Source organism: Bos grunniens, chromosome 6 (assembly GCF_055505025.1).
Source record: "Bos grunniens cultivar Pamir isolate PY7600 chromosome 6, Bosgru_T2T1.0, whole genome shotgun sequence".
NCBI classification, from domain to species: Eukaryota; Metazoa; Chordata; class Mammalia; order Artiodactyla; family Bovidae; genus Bos; species Bos grunniens.
Genome location: NC_141170.1, coordinates 16634747 through 16651486, shown reverse-complemented (window position 1 = coordinate 16651486; position 16740 = coordinate 16634747). Strand labels below are relative to the sequence as shown.

General features: G+C 38.7%; 1 protein-coding gene across 49 annotated transcripts in view; it reads right to left on the bottom strand.

Moving 5' to 3' along the window:
- Nucleotides 1-16740, bottom strand: part of MAPK10 (mitogen-activated protein kinase 10) — a 373060-nt gene that overhangs the window by 155142 nt on the left and 201178 nt on the right. For all 49 annotated transcript variants that reach the window (XR_015165198.1, XR_015165197.1, XR_015165199.1 and 46 more), the window contains one exon: nucleotides 6190-6359. Coding sequence is in view for 46 of the 49 variants with exons in the window: in XM_086404927.1 (XP_086261053.1) it covers nucleotides 6190-6359 (170 nt within the window). In the remaining 3 variants the exon portion in view is untranslated. The remainder of the gene's footprint in view (nucleotides 1-6189; nucleotides 6360-16740) is intronic.

The window sequence follows — 16740 nt, the reverse complement described above, 5'->3', positions numbered from 1 at the left end:
CAAAGAGAGGAAACAGCATATAAAAAACCAATAAAAAGTTTAAGGTAACAGGAACAGGAGAAAGGATAATCCATTTTAAACAAGTTAGGAGAATTGAGATTCTGTGACATAAGTACTAATATATCAACAGTTCACTTGAAAAGCAAAATCCTTCTTATACATATACACAGAATTTTATAGTGATGTATGCCAAAATAAAAAAAATTGATGATGAATTTCCCATTTGGAGGAGAAGGAATTGGTTCCTCCATGTCTTATTCCTGTTCTAAATAAAATAAAATAAATCATCTGCTTCACATTGTCTACCCTCCACCTCCTTCTGGGGACCCCAGACACTCCCAGTTTCCAACTTCTCCCAGTTACTCTACTCAGGATCATGCATGTGTGTGCTAAGTCTCTTCAGTCATTTCCGACTCTTTGCAACCCTACATGGGACATTCAAAATATGCAAATCTGAGATTTCATGAACAGAGGAAAGGTGTGGATTTTGCAATCATGTTGGGAATAAATGTGTTTTTGGCGTAGAGAAGTGGATGAACTCACCATTGACAAAAGGTAACAGGAAAAAAAATTAAATATAAGAAAGGTAGATAGGACAAATCTACAAAAGTAGATCTTCCAGAAAAACAGCACATCACAAACCCAAATTATAGTAAGTAAACAGAGATAGCTCAAAGTTAGGTTGAGGAAGAGGGACAAGGAAGAGACAACTGTATACACAGACAGAAGGGAATGTGCTGGAATTGTGTCTGTGCATGCGGTAGAATGGCACTGGAAGAGGATGGAGAGGAATACATTATCCCATTTCTGCCCCTTCATGTTTGTCTTTGCTACTTTTATTTTCCTCTAATCTCAGGAAATTCCAAGGCTAATATTTTGGAATTCAGATGTCCTTTTATTGACAAGTTTGCTGATAAAGCTATCATTAATTTTACTGATTTTACTGGAGTAAAAATTGTACTCAAGGACTTATTTACTGAAATTTGTTTCAATTACTATACTTAAGATCTTGTATGATTTCATTTCTGTACAAGAAGAAACAGAGGCCCAATGTACCCTATAAAAGGCTTCCCGGGTGGTTCAGGTGATAAAGGATCTGCCTGCAATGTAGGAGACCCAGGTTCAATCCCTGAGTAGGGAAGATCTTCTGGAGAAGGGTATGGGTACCCACTCCAGTAGTCTTGCCTGGAGAATTCCATGGACAGAGGAGCCTAGAGGGCTACGTTGCTTTAATCGTGTCCAACTCTCTGCAATCCTATTAACTCACCAGGATGCTCTGTCCATGGGATTGTCCAGGCAAGAATATTGCAGTGGGTTGCCACGCCCCCCTCCAGAGGATCTTCCTGACCCAGGGATCGAACCCACATCCCCTGTGGTTCCTGCATTCCAAGCAGATTCTTTACTGCTGAACCACAGGGAAGCCCAAATTAAGCCTTACTAATAATTAATAAACTGTGGAAAATTCTGAAAGAGATGGGAATACCAGAGCACCTGACCTGCCTTTTGAGAAACCTATATGCAGGTCAGGAAGCAACAGTTAGAACTGGACATGGAACAACAGAATGGTTCCAAATAGGAAAAGGAGTTCGTCAAGGCTGTATATTGTTACTCTGCTTATTTAACTTATATGCAGAGTACATCATGAGAAACGCTAGGCTGGAAGAAGCACAAGCTGGAATCAAGATTGCCGGGAGGAATATCAATAACCTCAGATATGCAGATGACACCACCCTTATGGCAGAAAGTGAAGAGGAACTAAAAAGCCTCTTGATGAAAGTGAAAGAGGAGAGTGAAAAAGTTGGCTCAAAGCTCAACATTCAGAAAATGAAGATCATGGCATCCGGTCCCATCACTTCATGGCAAATAGATGGGGAAACAGTGGAACCAGTGGCTGACTTTATTTTTTGGGGCTCCAAAATCACTGCAGATGGTGACTGCAGCCATGAAATTAAAAGACACTTACTCCTTGGAAGGAAAGTTATGACCAACATAGACAGCATATTCAAAAGCAGAGACATTACTTTGTCAACAAAGGTCCATCTAGTCAAAGCTATGGTTTTTCCAGTACTCATGTATGGATGTGAGAGCTGAACTATAAAAAAAGCTGAGCACTGAAGAACTGATGCTTTTGAACTGTGGTGTTGGAGAAGACTCTTGAGAGTCCTTTGGACTGCAAGGAGATCCAACCAGTCCATCCTAAAGGAGATCAGTCCTGGGTGTTCACTGGAAGGACTGATGTTGAAGCTGAGGCTGCAATATTTTGGCCACCTGATGCAAAGAGCTGACTCATTTGAAAAGACCCCAATGTTGGGAAAGATTGAAGGCAGGAGGAAAAGGGGACGACAGAGGATGAGAATGGTTAGATGGCATCACTGACTCAACGGACATGAGTTTGGGTAAACTCTGGGAATTGGTGATGGACAGGGAGGCCTGGAGTGCTGCAGTTCATGGGGTCGCAAAGAGTCGGACACGACTAAGCGACTGATAATTAATATTGGTCTCTCCCAAGCACATTTTATCTTCCTTACTTTGGTCATATATAATCTAGGGTAAAAGATGCAATTTGGAAGGAAAAAAGGAATTTCACAGTTTGGGGACAGTTGACAAAGGCGCTCTGAACTCCTTTGAAAATAATATAGTTTGGTGTGTCTGCTTTTTAAGAGATTTATAGCAATCATCTTAATAGTAGAATATTATAATGTATGTATTAGTGTTAATGCCACAACAAATTACCACAAACTTAGCTGCTCAAACATAAATTTATTATCTTACAGTTCTTCAGGTCAGAGGTCCTATATGAGTCCCTCAGGGATAAAGTCAAGACGTCAGCAGGCTGAGTTCCTTTCTGGAGGTACTGTAGAACAACCTGTTTCCTTGCTCATTTGTGTATTGCTGGCAAATTTCAGGTCCTCATGGTTGTATGACTGTGATCTCCATTGTCTTGCTAATTGGCAACTGAGGGCTATTCCCAGCTTCTAGAAGCTGCCCTACTCTTTGTTTCCTGACACGTTGCCTCTGTCTTCAAAACCAGCAACAACAAGGCAAGCCCCTCTCATGTTTTGAATCCCTATTCCCTTCTCTCTCCTTGCATCTCTCTTATCCATTCTTCTGTCTTCCATTTCCATTTTTAAGAATTCATGTGATTACATTGGTCCCACCTTGATATTCTAGGATAATCAATCCCCCCATTTTAACACCCCCTTCATCTTAAAGTTATATGGCAAAAGTTCCTTTGCCAAATAAGATAACATACCAAGAATTCTGGGGATTATTTGAAGGACCATTATTCTGTCTACCACACTTTGAAATTGTTTTGTGTAACACAGAAGTTCACCTGCAACTTTGTGTGTGTGTGTATGCTCAGTCACTCAGTTGTGTCCAACTCTTTGTAACCTCATGGACAATAGCCTGCCAGGCTCCTCTGCCCATGGGACTTTCCAGGCAAGAATACTGAGCTGTTTGCTTTTCCAGGGAGTCTTCCTGATTCAGGGATCGAACCCATATCTCTTATATCTCCTTCATTGGCAGGTGATTCTTTACCACTGTGCCACCTGTGACATTTTGTGTCACTAAGATATTGACCTGCAACCTTGCACCAAAATAAATAAACATTAAAAATAAAAATTTACCTAGCTTTTAAAATATCTACACAATGAAGTTTTGGCCCATTATTTTAAAATGTTAAAATATTCCATCTTCAAATTGCAAAAACAGCTACTGATTGACATTGGCAAAGACTGAAATTCCCTGGGTGAATTTCAATAAAAACCTTGGTATATTTGATAAACAGAGAAGGCAATGGCACCCCACTCCAGTACTCTTGCCTGGAAAATCCCGTGGACGGAGGAGCCTGGTAGGATGCAGTTCGTGATGTTGCTGAGAGTCGAGCACGACAGAGCAACTTCACTTTCACTTTTCACTTTCATGCACTGGAGAAGGAAATGGCAACCCACTCCAGTGTTCTTGCCTAGAGAATCCCAGGGATGGCGGAGCCTGGTGGGCTGCCGTCTATGGGGTCGCACAGAGTCAGACATGACTGAAGTGACTTAGCATAGCATAGCATATTTGATAAATGAGGTTTAAGTGCTAGTAAATGATTTAGTTGTATACCAGCCAGGCACTTCTGCCATTTGCATCGACTAAGCATTGAGAGTGAGCTTAAAATGAGTTGTCAACATGAAATGAACGATTAAAACTTATATCCACATGAAAACTGCACACAAATGTTTAAAGCAGATTTATAATTGCCAAAACAAAGCAACCAAGATGTCTTAAGAGTAGGTGAATGAATAAATAAACTATGGTACACCCAGACAATGCAATATTATTCACTGCTAAAAATAAATGAGCTTTCAATCCATAAAAAGACATGGCAGAAACTTAAGTGTATATTACTAAGTGAAAGAAGACAATCTGAATAGCCAATCCAATATTCTGTTGGATTCCAACTACACATTCTGAAAAAGGCAAACTATGAAAACAGTAAAAAGATCAACGTTGCCAGTGGTTGAGGATATAGAGAGAAACAAACAGGTGGAGTATATTGGATTGGCAGGGCAGTGGAAATACTCTATATGATACCATAAAAATGGATACATATCATTTTACATTTATCCAAAGCCATAGCATGTATGACACCAAGAGTGAACCCTGCTGCAAACTATGGGCTTTGGTGATTATGATGTTTGAGTGTAGGTTCATCAGTTGTAATAAATGTACCACTCTTGTGAAGGATGTTGATACGGGGGATACTATGCATGTGTATGAGCTAGGGATTTATGGGAAATATCTGAATCATCCTCTTGATTTTGCTGTGAATCTAAAACTACTCTTAAAAGATAGTCTTAAAAATAAATTTTTTAAAAAGTGAAGTGAACCAGATTTTAGGATCATCTTATGAAATATGAAAAACATATATATATCAAATGAGAGGAGAAAAAGGATTTTTAAAACAAAATCGAGAGCTTCCCTGGTAGCTCTATGGTAAAGAATCCTCCTGTCGATTCAGAAGACACAGTTTCAATCCCTGATTAAGGAAGATCCCGCATGCTGTGGAGCAGCTAAGCCTGTGTGCCACAACTATTGAGCCTATGCTCTAGAGCACGTGCTCCACAACAAGACGAGCCACACAGTGAGAAGCCCGCACACCACTACAACAGAGCAGCCCCTACTCGCTGCAACGAGGGGGGAGCCTCTGTAGCAACAAAGACCCAGCACAGCCAAAAATAAATAACAAAATAAGTAAAATTATTAAAAAAAAAACATTTAAAATAATGTTTATTTCATCTTTATCTCATTCATCTCTTAAAAGGGATATTTGTATTTTTAAACAGATATCTCTACTATAGCTTTAATTTATACAACAAATAAATATATTGTTATAAGTAAATATCCCTTATAAATAAATATCAATATACATGTATACTTATAATGCATGTCCTAAATTTTTACTTATAGTTGTGAGCCACAAAATTGAAAATTACACTAAGAAGTTCACACTAAATATATCTGGTTGCTAAATTACAAGTTAAAACTACAAAATAAATGCTTACCAATCTGGTATCATCACTTTTGCAAGAGTTTTATAACCAGTAAGTTAGATCCTGATTTGTCAGCATTTCAATTTGCCACTCAAAATGTCACAAAAAGAATGGTTACCAAGGAGCCCAAATCTTTCCATTTTGGAAATACTCAACAAACATTTTTTAATACCTCTTTTCTAATAGGCAACTGAATTTTAACCATTAAACTTTAAAAGTCACTGAAACATTTGAGATCTCATTTATACTTCTTCAGAGTATAGAATTCTACTTCTACAGAGTAGAGAATTTTATTTTCTGGTTATCTGAACACATATTTCCTCATTTCTTGCTGTGAAAACATCCAAATAAGATTTTTGAAATGCTTTAGGAAAACCTCTGGTTTTCTTGGTTCCTCTATGGTTGTTGTGTAAAGGATTTTTTTTTTTTTTTTTTTGACTAGGAAAAAGCTAGTCACAAGCAAAGATGTACATATTGTTAACCAAAGGGTCGATAAATTTCTAATAATGTTCATAAATTTATTTTTCTTTGGTAGAATGGATATTTCCCATCTCACGTCATACTGTTTATTTGTATACGTGTGTTTGTGGCTAGGCAACATATACAGCTGTTTCCCTCTAAAAATAGAAGTTAAATCCATCCTACTTACCAGACTATTCCCTGAGCCCCAGAGCCAATAGGCTTTAGATTCTGGTAGCGTTTGAGAACCGTGAATGTTGAGTCTCCCACTTCCACGCTATAGAACTGGTTGTCAACTTTGCTTTTGCTCATGTTGTAATGTTTGGCAATATATGACACATCCACTTGTTTATCGAATCCCTGTGGAAAAGAACAACAAAAACATGAGACAAGTGGACAGCCAGAACGGCAATGAGCCACAGAGAAGCCTGTTCTTTCAATGATTACTAATACTGTGTCATCTGTAACAAAATTCTATAAACCTGCATTTCACACAGGAAAAAATATCTATTAGGCCACACATGATAATCTGGAGTAAAAGAGCTTAGAAATGTGCAAAGAAAAATTTGTTTTCGATGTTAAAACTATTTATGATAAAATATTCTTAGATCTGCCTCATCTTTTCTGAAATGTTTCACTGAAACCATATATTTATGCAGCAAACACCTACCAAACATATACCGGCCCCAGAGACCATGTTAGATATTAATACGTCAAGGATGATCCATGATCATCTGTTGTAACAGCCATATGAAGAAGAATAAAAGAATGCATTCAGGTCTTCCCTAGTGGTCCAGTGGCTAAGACTCTGTGCTCTCAGTGCAGGGGGCCCAGGTTCAATCCCTGGTCCGGGAACTGCTCTCAGATGCCGCAACAAAGAGTTGGCATGCCACAAGTAAAGATCTCACATGTCACAACTCAGACCTGGCACAGCCAAATAAATAAACTAAATTTTTAGAAAAAGAGCAATGAGGGCTAATTTGCCTTAAAAAAAAAAAGGTTGTATCTACATCCTTTTCTCAGAAACAAATGAGATACAAAATAATGCATAGTTTTAATTTGGAAAGTTTGAATTAAATAGTGTTGACTTCTTTTGCTCTCAGTAATACCAAAAGTGCTACTATCCTGCACTGAAAGATTTTAGTCACTAACACTGTTCTAAAATACCACATGACAGCTTTTTTATTTATTTCAAGCTTAGATTTTAAGTATCTCAATTGCTATATCTTTCATTTATCACTAAGAGAAATTCTATTCATTATATTTAGCAATTGAAGAAATTGCTATTTTGAATCATGATTTATGAATATATATAATGTAAATATCCATTATCCATGATCATTGTTTATGCATAAATGATCTTACATTGCTTTCTATGACATTAAGTAGTTTGGATTCTGTAGTGAGAAGGGACATTACAGAATATTATCCAGCCTCTTCCTTGAGGCACACATTGGTGGATGCCTACCCAAAAAGTCATTCATTTCCTTCTTGCTTACGTTGTTCAAGTTTTGAGCACACACATGCTCCATGGGTTCCTTCCAAGTTCCAGCACTTGACAACTGAACAGTCTAAACCAGTGGTTCTCTTTAGAGGTGGTGCCAACCCTTAGCAGGCATTTGGGAGACCTGTGGGCATGTTTTGGTGTCCACAATAACAGGAGATGTGGCTTATCAGCCAGTGCTAGTGGTCTACGAGTGGGACATTCTCCACTCATAGTGAATGGGACATTCCCGCACAGTGAATAATTTTCTATGTACCTTACAATTTTTGAGCATGCCAAAGTTTTAACTAGTAAAAAATAAAACAAAACTGGCTTTAATATTGAGCTCAGAATCTAAATTAAAGGTCTTTGTATGGTTTTAACATACACTGACCTCAGAAAATCTAATTCTCACATAATATGAAAGAAAAATTAAACCTTCTCAGGCTCTGAAATTCTAGCTGATAATAAAACCATTTCCTAGACATTTAAAAAATATTTTTAAATTGGAGAATAATTGCTTTACAATATTGTGTTGACTTCCGCCATACATCAACATGAATCAACCATAAGTATACATATGTCCCTTCCCACCCCATCCCACTCCTCTAAATTGTCACAGAGCACTGGCTGGAGCTCCTTGTTCCTGTACAAAACTTCCCACTAGTTATCTATTTTCCATATGGTAGTGTATATATGTCAATGCTACTCTCTCAATTTGTCCCGCCCTCTCCTTCCCCGCTGGGTCTAAAATCTGTTCTCTATGTCTGTGTCCCTATTCCTGCCTTTTAAATAGTTTCATCAGTATCATTTTTCTAGACTCCATATATATGACTTAATACACCAAATTTGTTTTTCTCTTTCTGACTTTCTTCACTCTGTTTAACAGGCTCTAGGTCCATCCATCTCACTAGAACTGACTCAAATGCATTTCTTTTTGTGGCTGAGTAATATTCCACTGCATATATCCTTAGACATTTTGGCATTTCATTTTTAATTAAAAAATTGAAATGGAGTACAAACTAATTTGCCCTAGTATGCTCTTGGAAGACGGGCAAGCAGCATCAACGATGCAAATGAGGAGAATACAATGGGGACTGTGCGGACATGGTGGCAAAATCTACGAATCTAGTGCAAGAATCTTAAGACCTCAGACAGACTTGAGACCAAAATACTCGTGACAGAAGCAGTCTATGATTGGGATGCATATGCTAGAAACAATCCAATACCAATGCACTCAGACCTCAAAGAACAGAGTGGACTATATTAGGAATCTAGGTTGTTTGGACAGAGACTGAAAATCCAAGTCATTTACAAATACAGTGATGAGAGGTTTGAAATTCAGGAGGCAGTCTGTGAAGCACAGAACAGAAAATTAAACAAGACTATTAAGAATCAGAGCATTGTAAGCCCATTCACGGGAGACTAAACAGTTTATAATTTAGACAACGGGTGTGGACAATAACAGAAACAAGGACATTATAACAATCCTTTATTTCAACCACAGTATCAGGAACTGTTCTCCACATCTATAATCCATTTCTACTCTAGATTTTTTTTTTTTTTACATATTGGTAAAGTAACCCTAATAAAGTCATTTTTCCTCTCAACTAGGAAAGGTTAAATAAATCGTAGTTAAACTAACAAATGAATTTCATCTGTCAAGGTTGTACATGCGTGCTATGTCACTTGAGTCATGTCCGACTCTTTTTGACTCTATGCACCATAGCCCTCCAGGCTTCTCTATCCATGGGATTCTCCAGGCAAGAATACTGAAGAGGATTTCCATGCCCTCCTCCAGGGGATCTTCCCGACCTAGGGATCAAACCTGCCTCTCTTATGTCTCCTGCACTGGAACATGGATTCTTTATCACTGAGCCACAGGGGAAGCGCCCCCCGTCAAGATTAATTTGGGAAGAAATGCCTGACTTGCCATTTGGCATGTTCTGACTCTTCTTTACATTTTTTACTATTCTATTTCTGACCACCCACAAAGTTCTTAGCATACACGAGTCTCGTCAAACCTATTTCCTTCTTCCCCCATGTATTCTCTTCACCTCTGGAATGTCACTTATTCCAACTGCACTCCATGTGTGTAGTGATCCTCTGTAATGATCCTTTTGTTCCAGACCTCTGACACTGGAGACAGAACAAAAAGATAAGTCCCATCTAGATGAAGACAGTCAAAGAAGCAGGGAGTTAAAATATGGATGGTGTAGCTTAGAGCAGAATAAAGAAAAGATGCTGGGAGCAAACAGAGTAGCAACTAATTGCCTGCCTACATTCATTACCGTTAATTCATTCAACTGCTAGGTACAAAACCACCACAGATGCCAAGCCATGGTTTAAAACTGGTTATGTTGAAAAGAAGACTTGATTTGTGTTTCCTCTGGCAAACCTTATTCCCAGTCCTCCCTACCTCTAGCTGGTTCTCAGATGTGAATCTGCGTCTGGACCACCTGGGAAGCTTGATCAAATACAAATGACATAACCCCTCAGAGATGTGAATTCAGGCCATCAGGATATGTCCTGAGGGTCAGGAGATTAGCAGGCAGTCCAGGTGGCTCTGATTTGAGGATGTGACTTTGAGAAAGGCAATATGGAGCATCCATATTGGCATCACCTGCACACATGTTTAGAACTATGACTGCCTCACTCCCACCCCAATCCTATTGAATCAGGAACTTTGAGGTCCAACATCTTACTTTAATAAGCCTTCTAAGTTCTGATGGATATTCAGAATCACACCCTGGAGTGAAGGACTGCCTGAAGCCTGTGAAACAGATCATGCAGCTCTGCCTGAGATATTGGCAAAGTGAAACACTTATTACACAGCAGAAATAATATTTCTGCATCAACATCAGGGAACACACTCTGTGTCTTTACATATTGCCAAATTCCATTGTCCATGGCAAACACAAACTGGCAACCAGAATGCCTAGTTAGGACAAGGATTTATCCTGTATCTCAGATTCAAGTATTTGAAAGAGACCCACTGCTCCAGACTCAAGGACTAACAAAATCTTGGTACTCAGACAGGTCACCAGCTGGCCAAGTACTATGTAATGGAGTATAGCATTTCATCCCAGCAATGGACCCACCTGAGAAGTACCCTGTAATTTTTCCCAGTGAGTACCTGGAGCAGGACTTTTCACATAAAGGGGAAGCTATAAATGGACTTGGTGGTAGTTTGGTAAAATGTTTAAAACAATCACAGAGCTTGGACTAAGAGCAAAATTTTAGCTACAAAAGTATTCCTTGTCAAAAAGAAAAAAATAAAAGTAACTCAAACGAAATACCTAATGCCCTGACACATTTTTTAAAATAAAAATTACTCCGTGATCTTTTTTATCCATTTCAGAGAATATAATTTCTTACAATAATATTGAAAATCATCATTGTGAAGTTTGTGAATTCACACATACACACACACACACACACACTTTCCTTCCTTAATGTCCATGCAGTCTCTCTTGTCATGATTATAAAGGTCGAATACAAACTCTTCTCTAAATATGTGCCTATGAAAATATGCTATTAAGCACACTATAGAAAATATGATCAGTGATGAAGAGCTTTTTCACCAGTTGTATATTTTAATATATTCTTGGTTCATATCCCAGAACTAATGATTTGAACCCAAGAAGGGAAGAACCAAAAATTCATATTAGAAAGGCACGAGTGAATGTTCAGTCATATTTGACTCTTTGTGACCCCATGGACTGTAGCCCACTGGGCTCCTTGGTCCATGGGATTTCTCAGGCAAGAATACTGGAGTGTATTGCCATTTCCTACTCCAGGGGATCTTCCTGAGCCAGGGATAGAACCCACATCCCCTGAGTCTCCTGCATTGGCAGGCAGATTCTTTAGCACTGCACCACCTAGAAAGCCCATTGGAAAGGTATGACTTTAGTTTAAGGCCAATAGATTAAGGCAGAGATTCTGATGTTTTAATATAGATCAGAACTTCCTGAGGAGCTTATAAAACAGATTGCTGAGCTCCACCAAAAAGTTTCTGATTCAATGGAACTAAGACAAGACCAAGAGTTTGTTTTTCTAACAAGCTTCACAAACTTCAAGAACCACTATTTTGAAGAACAGTAGATGTAAGAGATCTCACCACTCAACAAGGGCTAGTTGGAGAGGCCAAAACTCAGAGAAATGCAGGTTAAACCAAGTAAACAAAGGATGCGGAAGTTAAAAATAAGGCCAAGATGACTTTCCTTGGTACCAGCACCCCTATAACAGGCCCGGATGTCACATTCCCTAGGATAGGTTCTCCTACCTCACAGGTGCAATATAGCACCCAGTCAACTTTACCTCACTTATCTCATGGAAATAAACATTCCATGACCTATTTATATTAAATTTATATAAAACATGGGAGGAATGTATGAAATTCACAAGTATTCACACATGCTCATCAAAATGAAAAGTGTCTTTCCAGAGAAGAAGCTAAGATGTTGATGAAATTAATTATACATAAGAAATATTACATTAAAAATGATAAATATCACAGTGGTAACATTTGGAGGTCAATACAGCTCAAAATAACTACAGGTTTAGAATAGTCTATTCTATTATTGGGTTAGGGTGAATGGATGTGAGAGTTGGACTGTCAATAAAGCTGAGCGCCAAAGAATTGATGCTTTTGAATTGTGGTGTTGGAGAAGACTCTTGAGAGTCCCTTGGACTGCAAGGAGATCCAACCAGTCCATTCTGAAGGAGATCAGCCCTGGGATTTCTTTGGAAGGAATGATCCTGAAGCTGAAACTCCAGTACTTTGGCCACCTCATGCGAAGAGTTGACTCATTGGAAAAGACTCTGATGCTGGAAGGGATTGGGGGAAAGAGAAGAAGGGGACGACAGAGGGTGAGATGGCTGGATGGTATCACTGACTCGATGGACATGAGTCTGAGTGAACTCCAGGAGTTGGTGATGGACAGGGAGGTCTGGCGTGCTGCGATTCATGGGGTCACAAAGAGTTGGACACGACTGAGCGACTGATCTGATCTGATTCTATTATTGACTCAAATTATTTTTTAAAGTATTTAACTCATTCTTTCACCAAATACTAATCTTATATTTAAATGACTTGACAATTTACTTGATACAGACATAATAGAATTTTCTTTGAAAAAATTCAAAACAAATTCATTTCCTCCCTGTCCCCCATCTGCCAAAAAAAATGTTTAAGCTAAATTAAAAGAAGACATTTTGTTACTAGCAGTTTGGTAGGCAGAAAGGAAATCTGAATAGAACCTGTTCTGTGAAAAGACTGCATATTACAGAGAACTATAAAAAAGGGGGGGCCTTGTTTCATGATTGCCCATCATCAGTTCAGTGGCTAGCACATTGCTTCGGAGTTTGCAAAGAAAAATGTCCCACGTTACTGATCCTATCTTGCAAATGTCCAAAGCCTTGGTTGCATTTTTCTCAAATTTAATAACCTGTATGCCATCCCCTCCCCATTTTCATTTGTGCATGGCTGGCCAATGTTACTGCCAGTCAGTTCCTGAGCAGGAAGCATTAAGGTTTAAGAATTTTTAGATGTTAAGTTTCTTTAGTTTCTCTTGAATGATATAACTGAAAAGATCATCAGGCCTGGATTAGTTCTGCACTTAATATCTATAAAACCAAGCAACTTTATTGTTTCATTCATTTATTATTTATATTCTGTGTGGTTTCAAAAAGGATTTGTGCAGTTCACAATAAAAGATATAGAAACAATAAAAGCATTAAATCCATTTTTAAGAGCAAATGTCAAATAAAGCAGGCTGAGAGATGACAGTTTTACCAGAAGATTTAAGTTACGAATACCTACTGTCTGGAACACAAAAGTCAGTGTCATGCTTACAGCAAGCCAAAGAAAAGCATGACAACAACAGAACCACAGTGAGCGGCAAGTTTTGATTTGCTAATTTCATGAAGTATATCATACAATAGTCCATAGGAAAAGCAAAAGTTCTCCAGCACTCAACCCTAAGGGAAAAAATATTCAACAGTTCTTTATATAACCCTGGAATCAACAAATAGGCAGTAGATACAGCATTTTTTCATCAAAGACATAGAACTCTGCTCCATACAAGTCATATGATATCTGTCCTCAATAAGGCAGGGGGAGAAAGATGAACCAGCATTAATCACTTACCAAGTAAAGGTGAACTTCATATTCTGTTAGATACTATAGTCAACACTAACAACAGGTGGGGGAAGTGGCATATAGAGTTGTTAATTGGCTCAAAGTCTTGATACTTTTAATTATTAATAGTTGTACCAATTAGTATGAATTGAAATTTGTCCAAATCCAAAACATGCGGTTTTCTTTTACTAAACTATTCATTTGTTCAGCTAAAATAACTTACAATGGTGATGTCATTTTCTTATGAAAAACTGAGCTGTATGAACAGAGCTTAAGAGAGATGAATGAGTAACACATCCTACTCTTTCATTGATCAATTGCCTCAGTCTGGAGTTTGAAGTTCACTGAACAGTTCAGGATTGAAGTAGACAGTCTTGTGTTGGTGACGGAAATCTGGATTTTCAGAGTTGCCCAGAAAATGTATTTGTTAAATGCTTTAAGTGAAAGTGAAAGTCGCTCAGTCGTGTCCGACTCTTTGCGACCCCATGGACTATACTGTCCATGGACTTCTCCAGGCCAGAATACTGGCATGGGTAGCCTTTCCCTTCTCCAGGGGATCTTCCCAACCCAGAGATCAAACCCAGATCTCCTGCATTGCATGCGGACTCTTTACCTGCTAAGCCACAAGGGAAGCCCAAGAATACTGGACTGGATGTTAGATGCTTTGTGCCAGGCACTATTGAAGATGCTCTGGATGTGATGTCAATCTAGCTCAACAGGATAGCCAAGATGAGTCCACTACAAAACACATCTCCAGAAAATGAACTGGTCAATCTGTTGGATAGTACTTTACCACTGATATTTGGATACTGAAAACTATCTGCCAAAAGTGATGATTCTGCTTTTGACACAAGTGATAATGAGCTCTTTAGTCTTGTAGTTATGACCAATATATTGAATTGCTCATGATGGCCCTCCATGATTGAAATATAAAGTCAGCAGGAACAATGCCTGCTACTTTGTTTGTTATGCCAGAAAGGAACGTGTTGAATCCATTTAAAATCTGAATCACATAATCTACATATGAGTTTTAAAGGGGAGATTTGAGACAATATTTAATGACATTAAAGATGATTAAGGTTTCTGAAAAAGTAATTGTGGTTTTGGACAGTGAATTTTAAATCATTAAAACTAGGCTCAAAAACATCTTTATTAGTCAAATAGGAACCATTATAATCAACATATTTCTGCCAACAAGAAATATGTTTGTTTATTCCTGTAGCATAAAAATCCTTGCTTTGGGATTCAGTGAACTCTTAGAAAGCATTTTCTGCATCCTGCTGGTTATGGAAGCATTTTCCCTGCAAAAAGTTCTCAAGATGCTTGAAGAAGTGGTAGTCAGTTGGCAAGAGGTCAGGTGAATATGGTGGAAAAGGCAAAACTTCAAAGCCCAATTCATTCGACTTTTGAAGTGTTGGTTGTGTGACGTGTGGTCGGGTGTCATTGTGGAGAGCAATCAGGCCCTTTCTGTTGACCACTGCCAGCTGCAGGCGTTGCAGTTTTGGGTGCATCTCATCGATTTGCTGAGCGTACTTCTCAGATGTAGTGGCTTCACCAAGATTCAGAAAGCTGTAGTGGATCGGATGGGCAGCAGACCACCAAACAGTGACCATGACCTTTTGGGGGGGGTGCAAGTTTGGCTTTGGGAAGTGCTTTCAAGCTTCTTCTTGGTCCAACCACTGAACTGGCCATTGCCAGTTGTCGTATAAAATCCACTTTTAGGGGCATGTCACAATCTGATCAAGAAATGGTTCATTGCTTTTGTGTAGGATAAGAAAAGATAACACTTTAAAAGAACAAATTTTTTGACTTTCAGTCAGCAAAGATTGAAGACAGGAGGAGAAGGGGATGACAGATAATGAGAGGGTTGGATGACTCACTGGATATGAGTTTGAGCAAACTCTCCAGGAGGTGGTGAAGGACAGGGAAGCCTGGAGTGCTGCAGTCCATGGGGTCACAAAAAAATCAGACATAACTCAGCGACTGAGCAACAACACGAGGCACCCATGTATTGAGGTTTTTCACCTTTTCAATTTGCTTTAAATGCTGAGCAACCATAGAACGGTCAACAGTGAGTTCTTCGGCAACTTCTTGTGTAGTTGTAAGGGGATCAGGTTCAATGATCCTCTCAGTTGGTTGCTGTCACCTTCCGCTGGCCAGCCAATGCACTCCTCATCTTCAAGGCTTTCATCTCTTTTGCAAAAGTTCTTAAAATACCACTGCACTGTACTTTCATTAGCAGTTCCTGGGCCAAATGCCTTATGGATGCTGTGAGTTGCCTTTGCTGCTGTATGACCCATTTTGAATCCGAATAAGAAAATCACTTGAATTTGCTTTTGGCCTAACATCATTCCCCTAGTTAAAAATAAATATAAAATAAACAGCAAGTAGTAAGTCATTAGCAAAAAAAAAAAAGTGAAAAATGCACATTAAAATGATGTACAGAATAACATTTATTTAAGAATGTATTCCAGTATCTAACAGCAAAGTTCAACAATGTAAAAACAGAATTATTTTTACATCAACCTAAATCGATTTTGTTCTGTCCTGAGCATATTTTCCCCATTCAACTTCTTGAAGTGTTTCCACTTTAAGAGGAAAACTGCAGTATGGAATCTTTTATTTATGCTGGTTGGCCCAGAGACCCTTACTCTGTGGAATCAATGGCTTGTTACAAATCAGTAATGCAGTAAAAACTCTTAAGACGTTTGTTTAATCACTATTTTCACTTATGTGAAAAAGTATATAACAGTAAGCAATAACAGGACAGGCATGCCTTCTGCCTGCCTGTTCTTTGTATATAACATAAGATAACTAATACTGCTTGAATACCTACTAAGTACCATGCTTATATTAGGACCAGATGCTGTGTTAGTGAAGTCGCTCAGTCGTGCCCGACTCTTTGCGACCCCATGGATAGTAGCCTGCACCAAGCTCCTCCGTCCATGAGATTTTCAAGGCAAGAGTACTGGAGTGGGTTGCCATTTCCTTCTCCAGGGAATCTTCCCAACCCAGGGATCGAACCCAGGTCTCTCACATTGTAGACAGACGCTTTACCGTCTGAGCCAAAAACACACAAAAGACTTAAGTATTTTCATTTTGCACTTGAGAAATCC